General features: G+C 51.9%; 1 protein-coding gene across 1 annotated transcript in view; it reads left to right on the top strand.

Annotated features, from left to right (window-relative positions):
• Positions 1-18,863, top strand: part of QRICH2 (glutamine rich 2) — a 28,363-nt gene that overhangs the window by 2,014 nt on the left and 7,486 nt on the right. The window contains exons 2-10 of the mRNA XM_017972865.4: positions 2,268-2,327; positions 2,681-2,791; positions 7,004-10,130; positions 11,059-11,144; positions 12,577-12,662; positions 13,152-13,266; positions 17,256-17,507; positions 18,394-18,516; positions 18,618-18,692. Coding sequence (XP_017828354.4) covers positions 2,268-2,327; positions 2,681-2,791; positions 7,004-10,130; positions 11,059-11,144; positions 12,577-12,662; positions 13,152-13,266; positions 17,256-17,507; positions 18,394-18,516; positions 18,618-18,692 — 4,035 coding nt within the window. The remainder of the gene's footprint in view (positions 1-2,267; positions 2,328-2,680; positions 2,792-7,003; positions 10,131-11,058; positions 11,145-12,576; positions 12,663-13,151; positions 13,267-17,255; positions 17,508-18,393; positions 18,517-18,617; positions 18,693-18,863) is intronic.

The following is an 18,863-nucleotide window of genomic DNA, read 5'->3' as shown; positions in this document are numbered from 1 at the left end:
GGCTAATTTTTGTATGGATTTCACCATATTGGCCAGGCTGGTCTGGAACTGCTCACGTATCCTTAGCCAAAACTGTAAGCCACTGCACCTGGCCTTCAGCTGGACTTTTGCTTTCTTGGAGGGAGAAGTGCATCAGATCACTGAGCATCATTAAGTATTCTCCAGTGAGCTCCAGGAAGCAACGCAGGCAGCGCCTGGAGGTAATAGACAAGCATGTCTGAGAGCCACATTAGGATGGGCCCAGAAGAAACAGCAGGAGCAATTAGGAAGACAGCTGGGCGGGGAGGCCAAGAGGAGAGACAGGAGGGGAAAGAGAGGCCAGGAAGAGGAGGCCAAGCCCCTGCAGGGGAGCTGTGGCTGCTCATGCCTTCCTGCCACATCACCCTGGGTCTCGAGACCCCAGTACCCCTCACTTTTGGTCTGGGAAGTATGTCTGCTTTCCTTTCCAAACTTTAAAGTGTGGTGGGTTTTTTGTTTTAACTTTTTTTTTTTTTTTTTTTGAACAGAGTCTCACTCTGTCGCCCAGGCTGGAGTGCAGTGGTGCAGTCTTGGCTCACTGCAACTCTGTCTCCTGGTTCAAGCAGTTCTGCCTCAGCCTCCCTAGTAGCTGGGATTATAGGTGCGCACCACCGCGCCCAGCTAATTTTTGTACTTTTAGTAGAGATGGGGTTTTTGAGTGTTGGCCAGACTCAAACTCCTGACCTAAAGAGATCCTCCTGCCTTGGCCTCCCAAAATGTTGGGATTACAGGCAAGAGCCACCGTGCCTGGCCTTTTGTTTTAATTTTTAGCTAATCTTAGATTCTAGAGGTTTGCATAATTTATAAAAAGCAACTTGTTTTATCTGTGATTATTAATATATTTCTAATCCCACATATGCTAGTGAGCACTTTAAGTTGTAGCCGTTTGCTTTGGTTCTTTTGAGGTGCTTTTCTCTTTAGACAGCACAGATGTTCAGCTCCTGTTGAAGGAACCCTTCCTTCCTTGCAAGGCAAGGTGGGCCTCATCCTCCAGACTTTCATGAGTGGGTTGGAGCAAACTGAATCCAGGACAAGAGGTCCCATCTCTGCAGCAGCGCTTGCTCCTGCCATGCCGCCCTCAGGGGCCCCTGCATCTCACTTCCCTTCCTGCGCTTGGCTGGGAGGTAAAAACCAGGCAGAAGGCAGCATGCAGGGGCTCCTGCCTGGAATCCCAGCACTGTGGGAGGCTGAGTCTGGAGGATTGCTTGGACCCAGGAGTTTGAGACCAGCCTGGGCAATGTGGCAAGACCTTATCTCTACAAAAAAAAAAAAAAAGTTTAAAATTAGCTGGATGTGGTGGTGCAGGGCTGAAGTCCCAGCTACTCAGGAGGCTGAGGTGGGAGGATCACTTAAGACTGAGAAGTTGAAGCTGCAGTGACCTGTGGTGGCGCCCCTACGCTGCAGCCTGTCTCAAAAAACCAAACAGCCCGGTGCAGTGCCTTACACTTGTAATCCTAGTACTTAGTGAGGCGGAGGCGGGCGATCACGAGGTCAGGAGTTTGAGACCAGCCTGTCCAATATGGTGAAACCCCATTTCTACCAAAAAATACAAAAATTAGCCGGGCATGGTGGCACACACCTGTAGTCCCAGCTATTTGGGAGGCTGAGGCAGGAGAATCGCTTGAACCTGGGAGGCGGAGGTTGCAGTGAGTGGAGATTGCGCCACTATACTCCAGCCTCAGCGACAGAGTGAGACTGTCTAAAGAACAAAACAAAACAAAAAAAACCCAAATAGAAGAAACCCTCCCTTTCCATAAAAGCCACACAAATTCCCCCTTTCCTCATCTCCTGACACTGAGTCAGTGTGTGTGTGTGTGTGTGTGTGAATGTGTGTGAGTGTACAAAAGACACCCTGGGATCTCCAGGACGGTTTCCTGATTTTAGGGCTCATCCTCAGAGGAAAGCAGCATCAGAAGATGTTGCAAGAGGGGCAAGGTGCGGTGGCTCACACCTGGAATCCCAGCAGTTTGGGAGGCCAAGGCAGGTGGATCACCTGAGGCCAGGAGTTTGAGCCCAGCCTGGGCAACATAGTGAAACCCCATCTCCACTAAAAATGCAAAAATTAGCCAGGTGTGCTAGTGCACACCTGTAATCTCAGCTACTCCAGAGGCCAAGTGTATGAGTGTGTGTGTTAGTGTCTCAGGGTGTGTTAGTGCATCAGTGTGTGTGGGTGTGTTCGTGTACGAGTGTGCATGTGTGTGCGTGTGTAGGGGCTGCTGTCATTCTCCTTCCCTGAACTCTTCTTCCAGGTGCTTTTACAGCGGGTTGATGAACTAGAGAAGCAATTCAAAGATCGAGAACAATTCCTGGTAATACCAGCCAGTTCCATGGGAAGGGGATTTCCAGGGGGCTGGCCCTCTCTCAGCATGGCCCTTTCTCCAGGGCTTGTCCCTCCGGGGCAGGCAATGTGTGCCTTCTGCCTCCCAAGTCTCTGCCCCTAGGATTAGAGGGAAATCTGCTCCATGCCTACCCAGCTCTCTACTGGGCGCCCACATGGGACAGAGAACTGGCTGCCCAGCCTTCACTGGTCACTTGAAGGGTGATGAATTCTCCCTGGGGCTAGGGCTGTGAAGGACCCACCCAGATCCTGTTAGACCAAGTCTTTTCCTAAAGCTTCTTGGGATTAATCAAGGGGTACGTGTGTCTTGCCTGTCACTGTCAGGAACTGGTCAGCCGGAAGCTCAGTTTGGCTCCTGGTGCAGAAGAAGTCACCATGGTCACCTGGGAAGAGCTGGAGCAGGCGATTACGGATGGCTGGAGAGCCTCACAAGCGGTGAACCAGTGGGGGCCTGGGCAGTGGTCTTGGGCGGGGCTCCCCAGAACCTCTTGCTTTGTACAGCTACACAGGATCCTGTTCTATGGATGTTCATCGTTCAGAAGTTTCATAATGTGGATATTTTACATGGTTTTTCCAATCTTAAGAGCAAGGCAACATTCACATGTGTGAATAGAAACAATGTGCATTAGTGATTTGGCTAGCCGTTGGCAAATTGCTTTCCATGGCTGCAATTCCAGTGGAGATTCCCGCCGCTGGCAGTGGAAGAGAGCACTTGTCCCTGACATTCCCCAGTGCTGTATGCTGGCACCCAATTTTTTGAGTTTTGCTAACCGACTGGGTCAACAGAAAATCGTACCTGAGTGTAGTTTTTATTTGCTTTTGTAGCTCTTCAAACTTTCTTTACAGTGTGTCCTGAAATGTGGGACCTTTCCTTATTAGTGGACATGGTGACCGACCGTGGAATGAAAACCTCCGTAGGGGATCCTTTGCTGCTGATGACTTTTGCACGCAGGCATGCTTCTGTCTGTCTTGGTTCAGCGTACAGATGACCAAATAGTTTTCAGATTCCCAATCTACCTTCATCTGAATAAAATCAAGCTGGATACTTTCAAATGGCCCTCTGAGATGAGACTTGGCTTCCCTTCTGGTCTTCACATTCCTCCCACTGGCTTTGGGCAAGTGGGTTATCAAAACAATCAAGCGAACTTTGAGGGCCGTTTGAAAATGTGGACAGAGGAGGGTAAAGAGTAAAGCTTTTGGCACCACCAAGTGGCCATCTTGGAGAGTGCCAAATATCTATGTACAGAAGACACCCTGGGTTCTCCAGGACTGTTTCCTGATTTCAGGGCTCATCCTCAGAGGAAAGCAGCATCAGAAGATGTTGCAAGAGGGGCGGGGCATGGTGGCTCATGCCTCGAACCCCAGCACTTTGGGAGTCTGAGGCGGGTGGATCACCTGAGGTCAGGAGTTTGAGCCCAGCCTGGGCAACATGGTGAAACCCCGTCTCTACTAAAAATACAAAAATTAGCAGGGTGTGGTGGCACACATCTGTGACCCCCACTACTCACGAGGCTGAGGCAGGAGAATCGCTTGAACCCAGGAGGCAGAGGTTGCAGTGAGCCGAGACTGTGCCATTGCACTCCAGCCAGTCTGGGCGACAAGAGTGAAAACTGTCTCAAAAAAAAGGTAAACTGGAAAGACTAGCCAGTCAGTCATGGGTGGAAAAAGGGGACAATGTGTGCTTCCTGTGGCTGTTCCAACAAATGACCACGGCTTTAGTGGCTTCAAACCACACAGATCTGTTACCTTACAGTTCAGAAGGATGCAAGGCCAGCACCACGTTTCACGGGGCAGAAGTCAAGTTGTTGGCCGGCTGGCTCCCGTTGGTGGCTCTGGGGGGAGAATCCATTTCCTGGTCATTTTCAGCTTCTAAGTGTGGCCAGCAGCCCTTGGCTCTGGCCACATCACTTTCAGCCTCCTTCTTGTAAGGACCTTTGTGACTTCATTACTGCATCCACCTAGATAACCCGGATGCTTTCTCCACCTCAAGATCCTTAATCACAACTGCAAAATCACTTTTGCCACGTAAGGTAACGTTTGGGAGATGGGGACATGGATATCTTTGGGAGCTTATATTTAGGGCACCATAGTGACTAAAATCAAAATAATGGTTTTTTAGAATACCTCAAAGTCCTAGAAAAATGGACATAACAGCCAGAGGCAGGGGGAGGAATGCGGTCCTAGAAAAGTTGGTACAGTTTTTTTTAAGGGCATCAGATGAGACCCTATCATTTCTAAGGATGATAGGAATTAAAAATAATGAGTGCTAGCTGGGTGTGGTGGCTCACACCTGTAATCCCAGCACTTTGGGAGGCTGAGGCGGGAGGATCACCTGAGGTCAGGAGTTTGAGACCAGCCTGGTTTACATGGTGAAATCTTGTCTCTACTAAAAATACAAAAAATGAGCCAGGTGTGGTGGTGCATACCTGTGATCTCAGCTACTTGGGAGGCTGAGGCACTTGAACCAAGGAGGCAGAGGTTTCAGTGAGCCAAGATCGTGCCACTGCACTCTAGCCTGGGTGACAGAGCATGACTCTGTCTCAAAAAAAAAAAAAAAGGAAAAAAAGAAAAGGCTGGGCGTGTTGGCTCTCGCCTGTAATCTCAGCACTTTGGGAGGCCAAGGCAGGTAGATCACCTGAGGTCAGGAGTTCGAGACCAGCCTGACCAATGTGGTCTCTACTAAAAGTACAAAATTAGCTAGGCATGGTGGCGCATGCCTGTAATCCCAGCTCCTTGGGAGGCTGAGGCAGGAGGATTGTTTGAACCTGGGAGGCAGAGATTTCAGTGAGCCGAGACTGTGCCACTGCACTCCAGCCTGAGCAACAAGAGCGAAACTCTGTCTCAAAAACAAAATAATTAGCCAGGCATGGTGGCATGCATCTGTAGTCCTAGCTACGTGGGAGGCTGCAGAGGGAGGATTGCTTGAGCCCAGGAGTTGCAGTGAGCTGTGATTGTGCAGTCCAGACTGCGTGAGAGAGCGAGACCTGGCTCTAAAGTGTGTGCTTGTGTGTGTATTGCTATAACTGTTTTCATGTCCATCTCTGCTAGTTCTAACACATATGCCAGTGTTCAGTTGGTCTCAGTTGGTTATCTCCTCATTATGGGTCATGTCTTCCTGCCTCTTTGTATGCCTGGCAATCTTTGATCAGGTGCCAGCCATTGTGACTTTTCCTGCATTGGATGCTGGGTATTTTTTTTTTTTTTTAGATGGAGTCTTGCACTGTCACCCAGGCTGGAGTACAGTGGCATGATCTCTGCTCACTGCAGCATCTGCCTCCCAGGTTCAAGCGATTCTTCTGCCTCAGCCTCCCGAGTAGCCGAGATTACAGGCGTACACCATCACACCCAGCTGATTTTTTGTATTTTTATAGAGACAGCATTTCACTGTATTGGCCAGACTGGTTTCAAACTCCTGACCTCAAATGCTCCACCTGCCTTGGTCTCCCAAAGTGTTGGGATTACAGGCATGAGCCACCACACCCAGCCTATATGTTTTAAATATATGGTTCACATACCTTCCAGTAGACATTTTTATCATCAACAATGGGGCAGACTTTATATTTTGTTTATTGATTGATTGATTGACTGAGACAGAGTCTTGCTCTGTCACCAGGCTGGAGTGCAGAGGAGCAATCTTGGCTCACTGCAACCCGGGTTCAGGCGATTCTCCTGCCTTAGCCTCCTGAGTGGCTGGGACAACAGGCACCTACCACCACACCCGGCTAATTTTTTGTATTTTTAGTAGAGACAGGGTTTCAGGCCAGGCATGGTGTCTCACACCTGTAATCCAAGCACTTTGGAGGCCAAGGTGGGCAGATCACCTGAGGTCGGGAGTTCAAGACCAGCCTGACCAACATGGTGAAACCCCATCTTTTAAAAAAAGAGAGAGAGAGACGGGGTTTCACCATGTTGGCCAGGCTGGTCCCGAACTCCTGACCTCAAGTGATCTGCCTGCCTCCGCCTCCCAAAGTGCTGGGATTATAGGTGTGAGCCACTGTGCCCAACCTAGACTTTATATTTTAAACTTATACATTGTGTCCTTTATTTAAAGGTTCAGCAGAAGTCCAGAGGATCACTTGTATTTTGTAGTTTTCCCATCTTTTATGAATAAAAATTACTTTTTGTTTTTGAGATGGAATCTCACTCTGTTGCCTAGGGTGGAGTGCAATGGTGCAATCTCAGCTCGCTGTAACCTCTGCATCCCGGGTTCAAGCAATTCTCCTGCCTCAGCCTCCTTAGCTGGGATTATAGGCATGTACTACCACACCTGGCTAATTTTTGTATTTTCAGTGGAGACAGAGTTTCGCCATGTTGGCCAGGCTGGTCTCAAAGTCCTGACCTCAAGTGATCCATCCACCTCGGCTTCCCAAAGTGCTGTGATTATCGGCATGGGCTACCACGCCCAGCTGCAAAAATTACGTATTTTTGTATGTGTCATTTACAAATATGCAGATTCTCAAAACTCTGGATGCCTAGCCTTCCAGAACGTCAGGGTGTTTCTTTATGTCAAGCTTAGCTTTTAGGACCACAAGGTTTTTTTCTCCAGGGAACCTAAATCATCTTAGTCAGATATCCCAGATTTCCTTTATTCCATCTCTGATAGTGACTATTTTGAGTGTTATCTATTTCCTTCTTCTCTCCATCCAGGGCTCAGAAACACTCATGGGATTTTCTAAGCGCAGAGGCTTCACCTCCTTAACGTCACCTGATGCGACTCTAAGCGGAGCCACTACTAAGCAACCAAGTATTGACCAGGCTCTGGATTCTGCCAGGGGTCTTGGCCCAGATCAGACTGCATCAGGTTCTAGTGGCACAGCACACCCCTCTGATGGGGTGACCGGTAGGGAACAAAGCAGGGTCCCCCCTGGTGCTGGTAGACAGCAGCAGCCGAGGGCCCATGATGAGGCTGACATGCCACAACTCCGTCCATCTTCCATATTCCGATTCAAATTAGACTCGGACCATCAAAGGAGTAGAGAGAAGCTTACCTCGACACATCCAAGAAAAGATGAACAAGATGCACGTCCTGGCCCAGCTCAACAGGACTTAACCTTGGCCAGTGGCCAGCCCAGCAGGGTGCCCACTAGCAAGAGTCAGGTCCGTGCAAGGCCAGATCGCCAGGGGTTAGAACCAACTGGCATGGATCAGCCTGGACTCATGCATGCTGGCACTTACCCACATGCTGTGGTACCCCTCAACATGGGGCAGCTTGGTGTACTGCCACCTGAAATGGATGATCAGGAACTGGTACCACTTGTCATGGATCAGAAAGGTATGGTGCCACCATCAGTACCTGGCAGAGACCAGCAAGGATTGGAACTACCTAGCACAGACCGACATGCTATGGTTCCACTCAGCCCATACCAGCCTGGTGTGACACTTCCTGGCACAGACCAACGTGGTATGGAACCACTTGTCACAGATCGGCATGGATTTGTAATATCAGTCACAGGTCGGCAAGGACTGGTACCCCCTGGTATGAACCAGCAAGGATTGGTATGGCCTGGCATAGATCAACATGGACTGGTTCCACCTTTTACAGACCAGCATGATTTGGTACCACCTGGTTTGATACCAATTAGTGCAGATCAGCAAGGTTTTGTGCAGCCCAGTTTGGAAGCAACTGGCTTCATACAACCTGGCACAGAGCAGCATGATTTGATCCAGTCTGGCAGATTTCAGCATGGTTTGGGGCAGCCTGGTGCATATCTGCCCGGCTTGGTCCAACTTGGTGCAGATCAGCGTGGTTTGGTCTGGCCTGGAATGGATCAATCTGGTTTGGTCCAGCCTGGCACAGGTCAGCGTGGTTTGGTCCAGTCTGGTGCAGGTCAGGGTGGTTTGGTACAGCCTGGTGTAGATCAGCCTGACATGGTCCAACCTGGTACAGATCAGATTGATGTAGTACAGACTGGTGCATATCCACCTGATTTAGTCCACCCTGGCATGGATCAGCATGGTCTGGTACAACCTGGTACATTTCCTAGTGGCTGGATACAGCCTGATGTGTATCTACCTGGACTGGTACAGCCTGGTACATATCCACATGATTTGGTACAGCCTGGTGCAGATCCACGTGGTTTGGTCCAACCTGGAATAGATCAGCGTGGTTTGGCTCAGCTAGGAGTCGATCAAAATGGTTTTGTGCAGCCTGGCACAGATCAGTTTGGTTTGTTCCAGCCTGGTACAGATCAGTATGATGTGACCCAACCTGGAGGTCAGCGTGACTTAGCAGCACAAGCTGGTGCAGTTCGGCCTGGTTTGGCACAAGCTGTTGCAGTTCGGCCTGGTTTGGCACAAGCTGGTGTAGTTCGGCCCGGTTTGGCACAAGCTGGTGCAGTTCAGCCCGGCTTGGCACAAGCTGGTGCAGTTCGGCCTGGTTTGGCACAAGCTGTTGCAGTTCGGCCTGGTTTGGCACAACCTGGTGCAGTTCGGCCTGGTTTGGCCCAACGTGGAGTGGATCAGCATGGTTTGGTGCAACGTGGTACAGTTCAGCCTGGTTTGGCCCAACCTGGTGCAGTTCGTCCTGGTTTGGTCCAACGTGGAGTAGATCAACGTGGTTTGGTAGAACGTGGTACAGTTCAGCCTGGTTTGGACCAACCTGGTGCAGTTCAGCCTCGTTTGGTCCAACCTGGAGTGGATCAGCCTGGTTTGGCACAACCTGGTGCAGTTCAACCTGGTTTGGCACAACCTGGAGTGGATCACCATGGTTTGGCACAACCTGGTGCAGTCCAGCCTCGTTTGGTCCAGCCTGGTGCAAGTCAACTTGGTATGGTGCAGCCTGGAATAGATCAGCAAGGTTTGGTGCAACCTCAGGCAGATCCACGTGACTTGGTACAACCTGGTGCCTATCCTCCTGGTTTGGTACAACCTGGTCCAGATCGTCGTGGTTCAGTACAACCTGGTGCATATTTGCATGATTTGTTTCAACCTGGGACATACCCACGTGGTCTGGTGCAGCCTGCAATGGATCAGTATGGTTTGAGACAACCTGGTGCATATCATCCAGGCTCGATAGCACCAGGCACAGAGCTTCGCCGCTCTTCAGCATTCCAGGTGGATTCTACAGGTTTTATATCAGCACATCCATATCCACATGGTGTGGTACCTCCTAGCAGAGAACAACACGGCCAGATGTCACCACTCCTAGCCAGTCAAGGTTTGGCATCACCTGGTATAGACCGAAGGAGTTTTGTACCACAAGAAACTTATCAGCAAGGTTTGATGCATCCTGGCACTCTGATAAACCAGCGTGGCCCAACACCAGTGAGCACAGGCTTGGAATCTACACGCCCAGATCAACAGCATTTGACATCACCTGGCCCAGGTGAGCATGACCAGGTACACCCAGATGCAGCTCAGCGCAGCCGTGCTTTCTCTCTCGCAGACAGCCCTGATTCAATGCATCCTGGCTGTGGTGGCCCAAGGGACCTAAGTGCTGATCAGCATAGCCAGGAAGGTTTGGACCCAATTAGAACACAAGCCTCAGACCAGCCTGGAATTCCTGCACAGATGGCCCCAGGCCAAGATATCACCCTTTTCAGGAGTCCAGACTCCCTCGGCCGAGTGTCATCAGAAAGGAGCCAAGTCTTGAGTGAGGTCCCGAGTGAGCACCGTGATTCACTGAGCTCTAGTTTCCCCGCGGCAGTGGAAACGCTTCGTCTGATGGGAGAGCTCAGCGGCCTCTATCTGGAGCTAAAGGAGAGTATGAAGGATCTGGATGAGGAGGAGACCGGCCAAACCGAGATAGGGATACAGCTCCTGCTGGCGAAGATGGGTGGGTGCCGCTTGCCGACAGTGGAGAAACCACCGTCTCTGTATTCAGTGGGTTTCCTTCTTTTCTTCCCCTGGCCTAAACTCCTGGCTGCTAGACTTTTCCCTGAGCCCCTGAAAACAGCATGTCATTCAGAGCATGTCTCACAGCCTTTGCAGTCCAGAAAAATGGGGGGGCAAAGGAAAGATCTAAGCCCCAGGAGAGGAGTGGAGCAGGTGCTTGTGGCTTTGCCACACTCTCTGCACAACAGCTGGGGAGAGCATCTGGTTATAGAAAGCAGTAGCATTGGGAGGTGGGTGGGATAGAATGCTGAAGAATTAAACTTAACATTTTGACTGGGAGCAATGGCTCACACCTGTAATCCCAGCACCTGGGGAAGCAGAGCCGGGTAGATCACTTGAGACCAGGAGTTTGAGACCAGCCTCCGCAACATGGCAAAACCCCATCTCCACACATAAAAAAAATAGGCAGCGTGGCGTCACACACCTGTGATACAGCTACTTGGGAGGCTGAGGTGGGAGGATTGTCTGAGCCCGGGAGGCAGAGGTTGCAGTGAGCTGTGATCGTATCACTGCACTCCAGCCTGGATAACAGAGCGAGACTCTGTCTCAAACAAAACAAAACTTAACATTTGCCTATTCCCAATTACAAGCCCAGAAAATAATTAAGATTTTTGCGATGGATGGAACTGGTGAGTTTGTTGTCCCAAAGCCCTTTAGGATGTCAGGCCCCAGGTGGATGTTTTATGGGCTATGGACAGTCCTCTCTCCCTTCTTCCCATCCTGCTTTCCCAGTCCCCAGGAGATGCAGGATAAAGTGATAGGTTCTGCTGTTCTCTGGGGCAGCTTCAGCGTTGCAAGGGCTGGAAATGGAGATTGGGAGCTCACTAGAGCTCTGACCCCTCTGATCATAAGATCTCTGTTTTCCGTAGTCAAAAAGATCATCCCTCCTGACCTGCAGGAACAGCTGAAGATTGTAAAGACTTTAGCCAAAGAAGTTCGGCAGGAAAAAGCAAAAGTAAGGAAGAGTCGACCCACTTTACCTTTTTTTTTTTTTTTTTTGGAGATGGAGCCTCACTCTGTTGCTTAGGCTGGAGTGCAGTGACGTGATCTCTGCCTCCAGGTTCAAGTGATTCTCCTGCCTCAGACTCCCAAATAGCTGGGATTACAGGTGCCCGCCACCACACCTGGCTAATTTTTGTATTTTTAGTAGAGACGAGGTTTCACCGTGTTAGCCAGGATGGTCTCGATCTCCTGACCTCGTGATCTGCCCGCCTCAGCCTCCCAACGTGCTGGGATTACAGGCGTGAACCACTGCGCCCAGTATCACTTTGTCTTTTAATGCTAATAATAGCACTTTCCATGTGTATTTTATGGATGAAACGGTCCTTTCTCGTTGATTATTATCTGATTGGATCTTTGCCATCCCATCAGATAGGAAATGCACCTTGGGTATCATAGTGTTCATTTCCTGGATCTAAACACTGATGCTCAGGCCGGGCACAGTGCCTCATGCCTAAAATCCCAGCACTTTGAGGGGCCAAGGCGGGGGAATCACTTGAGCTCAGGAGCTCAAGACCAGCCTGGGCAACATAGCAAGGCCTTATCTCTGCAAAAAATTTAAAAATTAGCTGGACATGGTAGTTATGCCTGTAGTCCCAGCTACTTGGGAGGCTGAGGCAGGAGGATTGCTTGAGCCTGAGTTTGAGGCTGCAGCAAGCTATGATCACACCACTGCACTCCAGCCTGAGTGACACAGCAAGACCCTGTCTCTAAATTTTTTTTAAAACTGATGCTCAAAGCTATTATGATTCAGCTGAGCCAAATCAGAAGGGCTTTGCTCTTTTCATTATCTGTGGCAGCCTTGGAGTCCAGTTTGTGAGACTTTCTGGGGTCACAGGTCATTGCAAGGGACTGCTAGATCTTCAGTCATTCTCCCTTTTTTGTAAATTGAGTCAGAGTCTCGCTCTGTGGCCCAGGCTCTGTGACATTGAGAAGGAGATTGTGTCCAGTGACACAATCTTGGCTCATTGCAACCCCTGCCCCCTGGGTCAAGCCATTCTTGTGCCTCAGCCTCCCAAGTAGCTGGGATTATAGGCACATGACATCAGGCCACACTAATTTTTGTATTTTTTAGTAGAGATGGGATTTCACCATGTTGGCCAGGCTGGTCTTAAACTCCTGACCTCAGGTGATCCACCCACCTCAGCCTCCCAAAGTGCTGGGATTACAGGTGTGAGTCCACATGCCCAGCCCAGACATTCTCTTCATGCCAGCTCCCTACATCCATGGGATGGATGAATGGGCGGATGGACATCCACAAAGGCTCCTGGCTTTTGTGGGAGAGGGTTGCGTAGTAGAGGGAAGGTGGGCTGGCATGAGCTGCAGGGGCACACTCGAAAAGTGGGAGCTTGGGCCTGCCTGACCCTCCTTATTCGCTGGGTTTGTAGGTGGAAAGGCTGCAAAGGATCCTGGAGGGGGAACCAGGGAAGGAACTGAGAGCTGGTGACCTGAGCTTGCAGCTGGGTGTCCTCAGGTAATATGTCCCTGCTGAGAGCAGCTGGTCCCCTGGAATCACAAATTCTCAGCCAAGGGGATGATGACGGCAGTGGCTCCCTCACGCCCCTGAAGGGACCACAGTCTTCGGCCTGGATTGTGTCTGCCCTTCAGGTTGTCCATGTCTAGTCCAAGGAACTGGTAGAAGCTCCCTAGGTTCCCAAAACAACTCAGGACCAGGTCTTAGAAAAGCAAAAAGAAGCTTCTCAGACTCTGGCCCCGGTCAGAGGCCAGAGGAGACCACTTCTGACGGCCCCTCTGAGCCCCCTCTTTGCAGTGCCCAGTCCTGCCACCCAGAAGCCTCCCAGGACAGAGGCTGGGCCTGGGACTGCCGACAAACTCTGATAGGGTTGGGGGAGACGCCCTAGCTGTGTCTGGTGTCCCTGCACCCCTGACGGCTTAGGCTCTGCATGGGTGGGCTCGGGTCTGTGGCCTGAGTGTGGATTCTGAGTCTCTTGTCGTGCACCAGAGTCACCGTGACTGACATTGAGAAGGAGCTGGCCGAGCTGAGGGAGAGCCAAGAGATGGGCAAGGCCGCCATGGAAAATTCTGTCTCTGAAGCCTCCCTTTACCTGCAGGACCAGGTGAGGATTCCGTGCTTTTCAGCTCCAGGGACCAAGGGCCCTTCTCAGAGTTGGCTTGTCAGAAACCAGGTCCCTCCTGTCCCGTGTCTCTGTGTGTGTGTGTGTGTGTGTGTGTGTGTGTGTGTGTGATGTGTGTGGTGTGACGTGTGTGTGGCGTGGGGGGTGTGGGTGTGGGTGTGTGGGGGGGTGATGGAGGGGTGTGTATGGTGTTTGTGTGGCGTGGGGTGTGTGGGGTGTGTGGTGTGGGTGTGTGTGGTGTGTGTGGTGTGTGGGTGTGGGGTGTGGTGTGTGGGGTGTGGGTGTGTGGTGTGGGTGTGTGTGGTGTGTGTGTGGGGTGTGTGGGGGGTGTTTGGTGTGTGTGCGTGGTGTGTGTGTGTGGGATGTGTGTGGTATATGTGTGGTGTGTGTGTGGTGTGTGGTGTATTTGGTGTGTGTGTGGTGTGGTGTGTGGTGTATGTGTGTGTGGTATATGGGTGTGTGGGGTGTGTAGGTGGTGTGTTTGGTGTGTGGTGTATGTGTGTGTGGTGGGGGTGTGTGGTGTGGATGTGTGTGGTGTGTGTGATGTGGGTGTGTGGTGTATGTGGTGTGGGTGTGTGGTGTGTGTGTGGTGTTTGGTTGTGTGTGGTGTGTGTGGTGTTTGGTTATGTGTAGTGTATTTGGTGTGTGTGTGGTGTGTGTGTGGTGTGTTTGGTGTGTGTGCGTGGTGTGTGGTGTGTGTGTGATGTGTGTGTGGTGTGTGTGTGGTGTGTGTGTGGTGTGGGTGTGTGTGGTGTGGGTGTGGTGTGGTGTGTGTGTGTGGTGTGTGGTGTGTGTGGTGTGGGTGTGTGGTGTGGGTGTGGTGTGGGTGTGGTGTGGTGTGTGTGGTGTGTGTGTGGTGTATTTGGTGTGTGTGGTGTGTTTGGTATGTGTGTGTGGTAGATGTGTGTGGGGTGTGTAGGTGGTGTGCTTGTGTGTTGTGTGGTGTGCGTGTGGTGTGCGTGTGTGTGCTGTGCGTGTGTGTGTGCTGTGTGTATGGTGTGTGTGTGTGTGGGGGGTGTGTGTGTGTGTGTGTGTGTGTGTGTGTGTGTGTGGTATGTTGGCAAGGAGGGGAGGAAGGAGTGGCAGCAAATGTGTCCAGGATGTAGCTCCCTCCTTATCAAAGACAGCTCTGAGTCCACAGGGGCAGGTGGCAAGGAAAAGGCACCCCCATGAGGCCTGTTTACCTCCCAATCTTTCTTTCCCTCTTTTTTTTTTTTATGAGATGGAGTTTTCCAGTTATCCAGGCTGAAGTGCAGTGTCTCCATCTCAGCTCACTGCAACATCTGCCTCCCAGGTTCAAGTGATTCTCCTGCCTCAGCCTCCTGAGTAGCTGGGATGACAGGCACGCTCCACCACACCTGGCTAATTTTTGTATTTTTAGTAGAGACAGGGTTTCACCATGTTGGCCAGGCTGGTCTCAATCTTTCCCTACCTTTTTTATGATATAATTCATATATCATAAAATTCACCCTTTTAAAGTGAATAAGGCAGTTTTTAGTACATTCACAAAGTTTTACAACTATCACCACAATCTAATTCCAAAGCATGTAATCACCCCCAAAAGAAACCCTGTAACTCTTAGCAATCTCTCCCCATTCCCTTCTATCCCTCAGCCCCTGGCAACCACGAATCTGCTTTCTGCCACTGTGGATTAGTCTATTCTGGACATCTCATATAAATGGAGTCATACAACGTATGACTGTTGTAGCTGGCTTCTTTCACTTAGCACGACGATTTCCAGGCTCATCCATGCTGCAGCATGTCAATACTCGTTCCTTCTTATGCTTAATAACATTCCCACAATTTGTTTTTCTAGGCACCAGTTGAAAGACATTCGGTTTGTTTCTATCCTTTGGCTATAATGATTAATGAACATTCATGTAAAAGTTTTTTTGTTTTTCTTTTCTGAGACGGAGTTTCACTCTTGTTAGCCAGGCTGGAGTGCAATGCCATGATCTCAGCTCACTGCAACCTGTGCCTCTCAGGTTCAAGTGATTCTCCAGCCTCAGCCTTCTGAGTAGCTGGGGTTGCAGGTGCCTGCCACCAAACCTGGCTTATTTTCATATTTTTAGTAGAGACGGGGTTTCTCCATGTTGGCCAGGCTGGTCTCGAACTCCTGACCTCAGGTGACCTGCCCCCCTCAGCCTCCTCCTAAAGTGCTGGGATTACAGGCGTGAGCCACCGTGCCCGGCCCCCTTGTGCTTTCAGCCAAATTCTGGGCTCCCTCCCAAGTTGCTGAAACTGTGGTGTGCACCATTTCATGACTCCAGTCCAAGGGTCCTGCCTGAGGAGCAGCTGAGAGTGTTTAAGAGTCACCTGTCAGTCCAAGCTCATGACTGGCTGTCCCAGGACCACACTCAGGAGACAGTCCACTTCCTGGGGGCCGGGCGCAGTGGTTCATGCCAGTAATCCCAGCACTCTGGGATACTGAGGCAGGTGGATCACAAGGTCGAGAGATTGAGACCAAACTGGCCAACATAGTGAAACCCCGTCTCTACTAAAAATACAAAAATTAGCTGGGTGTGGTGACTTGCACCTGTAGTCCCAGCTACTCAGGAGGCTGAGATAGGCGAATCGCCTGAACCTGGGAGGCGGAGGTTGCAGTGAGCCGAGATCACACCACTGTACTCCAGCCTGGCAACAAAGAGAGACTCCATCTCAAGAAGAAAAATAAAGGGTTCCTGTTGGGCTGACCTAGCCTCCTTTTGCAGACTTTTTTCAGAGGCCCCGCTGCCACACGCCCCATCAGTAGCCACCGTGGCCTGCGGCCTTTCTCTGAACACACTCCTATTCTCTCCTGCTGTTTTTTGCACGGACAGCTGTGGCTTAGTCTTAAGACTCCACTGAAATGCCCATCTTTCTGGGAGGCCTCTTCCTCTTTCTGAGGGATAACTGGCCGGTCCCTGCGCCTCCGGGGCTCTCGGAGGTACCTGGTTCCACACAGGCTTTTCTGGTTATAAGCAGCGGTGTGTCTTCAAGCCCAGGCAGCAGGGCGTGTGCTGGGGATGTGCAGCTGTAGGGAGCAGAGAAAAAGGGAAACTCCAGGCCACGGCAGAGGCTGGGGCAGGCCACCCCACAGGTCCTTCTGCATCTGATTTTGTGGGTGGCTGTGTCCCTCTCCTTACACATCCCCTCAACCCCTGTGTCTCTCTCCCATCCCACTCTCTATCACCTTGTTCTTCATGGTCCAGGGCAGCCGCTCCAGCCCTGCAGAGTCCTTTCTGCTCCATCACCCACTCCCAAGAGAGGAGCCCAGGTTGGCCCAGCCTCTCTTTTTGAGCCAGGTGACATGTCACAGGTCTTTGGTCGGTTGAGGTACCGGCTGCCCTTGGATCAGCTGTCGACCTAGGAGCCCTCATTTGTGGTGACCAACAGGGCCCGAGGGATGCAGAGAACATGGGGGCAACCTTCAAGGATCTTGCCCTGTAAGTGGTTTCCACTGCCCGGCATAGGAGACACCCCTGGAGTAGTGTCAGCACGTGCCCTCTTCCTGTATCATTAGTCATTGCCATGCTAGGTGCATGGAGCCTGTCCGTTCCACCTGGCGTCTGAGCAGGAGCGTGTGCAAGCCCACCCCTCACAGCCCCAGAGCCCAGGGCGGGGCCTGTGTGTCCTCAGGGTCCTCTGTGTGTTTATGGCCCGGCTAAGTGGCAGCAGCACTTTAGGATTTAGCTGAAGAAGAGATGTCTCACACTGAGCTGGGGAGGTGGGGGCTGGAGGAAGCTCTAGGGACCTTCCTTCTGCAAAGGCTTAGTTCAGCACTGATGCTGTGCTCCCAGAGAACTCTCTCTACTCACCATTTACCGGATAGAGCGCCCACAATGGCACATGCTCTGGGAGGCACTGAGGATGCGGCAACTGCCCAGAGCGTGACAGGGGAGAGGCACACAGCCTAGAAGCGGTGCCGGCGTGGGCAGAGGAGGCAGTGACCAGCCTCACTGCCCTGCTGCCGCCGTCTCTCCTGCACGCAGTTGAACAAGCTCAGGACGATCATCGAGAGCATGCTGGCCTCCTCCTCCACACTCCTGTCCATGAGCATGGCCCCGCACAAGGCCTACACCTTGGATCCTGGCCAGATTGACCCTGAGGCCACCTGTCCAGCCTGCAGCCTGGACGTGAGCCATCAGGTCAGCACACTGGTACAGCGCTACGAGCAGCTCCAGGACATGGTCAACAGACTAGTGGTCTCCCGGCCCTCCAAGAAGGCCAAGCTCCAGAGACAGGTGGGGCTCTGCTCACCTTCCTCCTCCCACAACTGGACATGGCCCCACAGGGGAGGTCTGCCCTGCTGCAAACCCACAGAGGTGGGGCAGAATCCTCAAGGTCAGCTATCCATGGTGGAGCCCTTTAGCCAGATCCCACAGAAGTCCTTGGTCTTTCTGCAGGTCCACAGTGAGGGTAGCAGCAGAACTAGCTTTGAGGATGGGAGACCATGTGGAAGAGCTGGCTTGATGGGGTGGGACAGCACAGGCCTGCTGAGTTACATGACCTGGAGACACAGGCCCAACTGTAGGAGACGCTGTCTCCCTGGCACACTAGTCTTCCGAGCCCCTCTCGATTTTCCTCGAAAGGGCAGGCTCGCTGGTGGGGGCGGGCACAGCCACAAGTACTGGGTCCTATCTCTTGGGCTGAGGAAATCAGATTTGGGCCAGGAGAGGAGAGGAGAGGAGACTAAAGCCCGCAGCCCAGCCCTCAAGGGCCATGGGACATACTCCATAGCCTCCACCACCTCCACTGACCCCTCACCGAAGACCAGCGTCCCGAGGCTAGTCCATGGGAGTGTGGGTGACTGACACTGTGTCCTATGGGAGTGGACACCCACAGAGGGCAGAAAGAGAGCCTTCCCCACCGTTAATGGGAAATTGTTTTCCATTGTTGTTGTTTTGAGACAGAGTCTCCCTATGTTGCCCAGGCTGTTCTAGAACTCCTGGGCCCAAGTGATCCTCTTGACTAAGCCTCCCAAAGTGCTAGGATTACAGGCATGAGCCACTGCTCCCAGCCCTGGAAATGTTATAAGGGCCACTTTATCTGGGGGCAGCAATACTATGGTAGCAGGGAGTGGGATCACACCAGCAGCCTCAGAGAGCCTTCCCGACCCTCCTTCCACAGGACGAGGAGCTGCTGGGCCGCGTGCAGAGTGCCATCCTGCAGGTGCAGGGCGACTGTGAGAAGCTCAACATCACTACCAGCAACCTCATCGAGGACCATCGGCAGAAGCAGAAGGACATTGCTGTGAGTAGCCACAGGGTGGCTGGGATGGGCCCAGGGATCAGTGTGGTGCCCCCAGCCCTGTAGCTCTGGCTCCTTTTTCTCTGTTCACTTGGCCTTCCCAGATGCTGTACCAGGGTCTGGAGAAGCTGGAAAAGGAAAAGGCCAACAGGGAGCACCTGGAGATGGAGATCGATGTGGTGGGTACCAGGCCCCAGGAGCCATGCTGTGTCTGTCACGGGGCAGTCTCGCTGGCCGTTCTTTGAAAGGGCAAGTGGAGGGGAGCTGGCAAGAGGAGGGTGGCCTCCCAGAAACCTGCCTGGTGACAGGGGTCGACACCCCCAGGGAATGGGGCCCCTCCGTGGCCTTCT

This window comes from Callithrix jacchus, chromosome 5, assembly GCF_049354715.1.
Source record: "Callithrix jacchus isolate 240 chromosome 5, calJac240_pri, whole genome shotgun sequence".
NCBI classification, from domain to species: Eukaryota; Metazoa; Chordata; class Mammalia; order Primates; family Cebidae; genus Callithrix; species Callithrix jacchus.
This window is presented reverse-complemented; position numbering and strand designations above follow the sequence as displayed.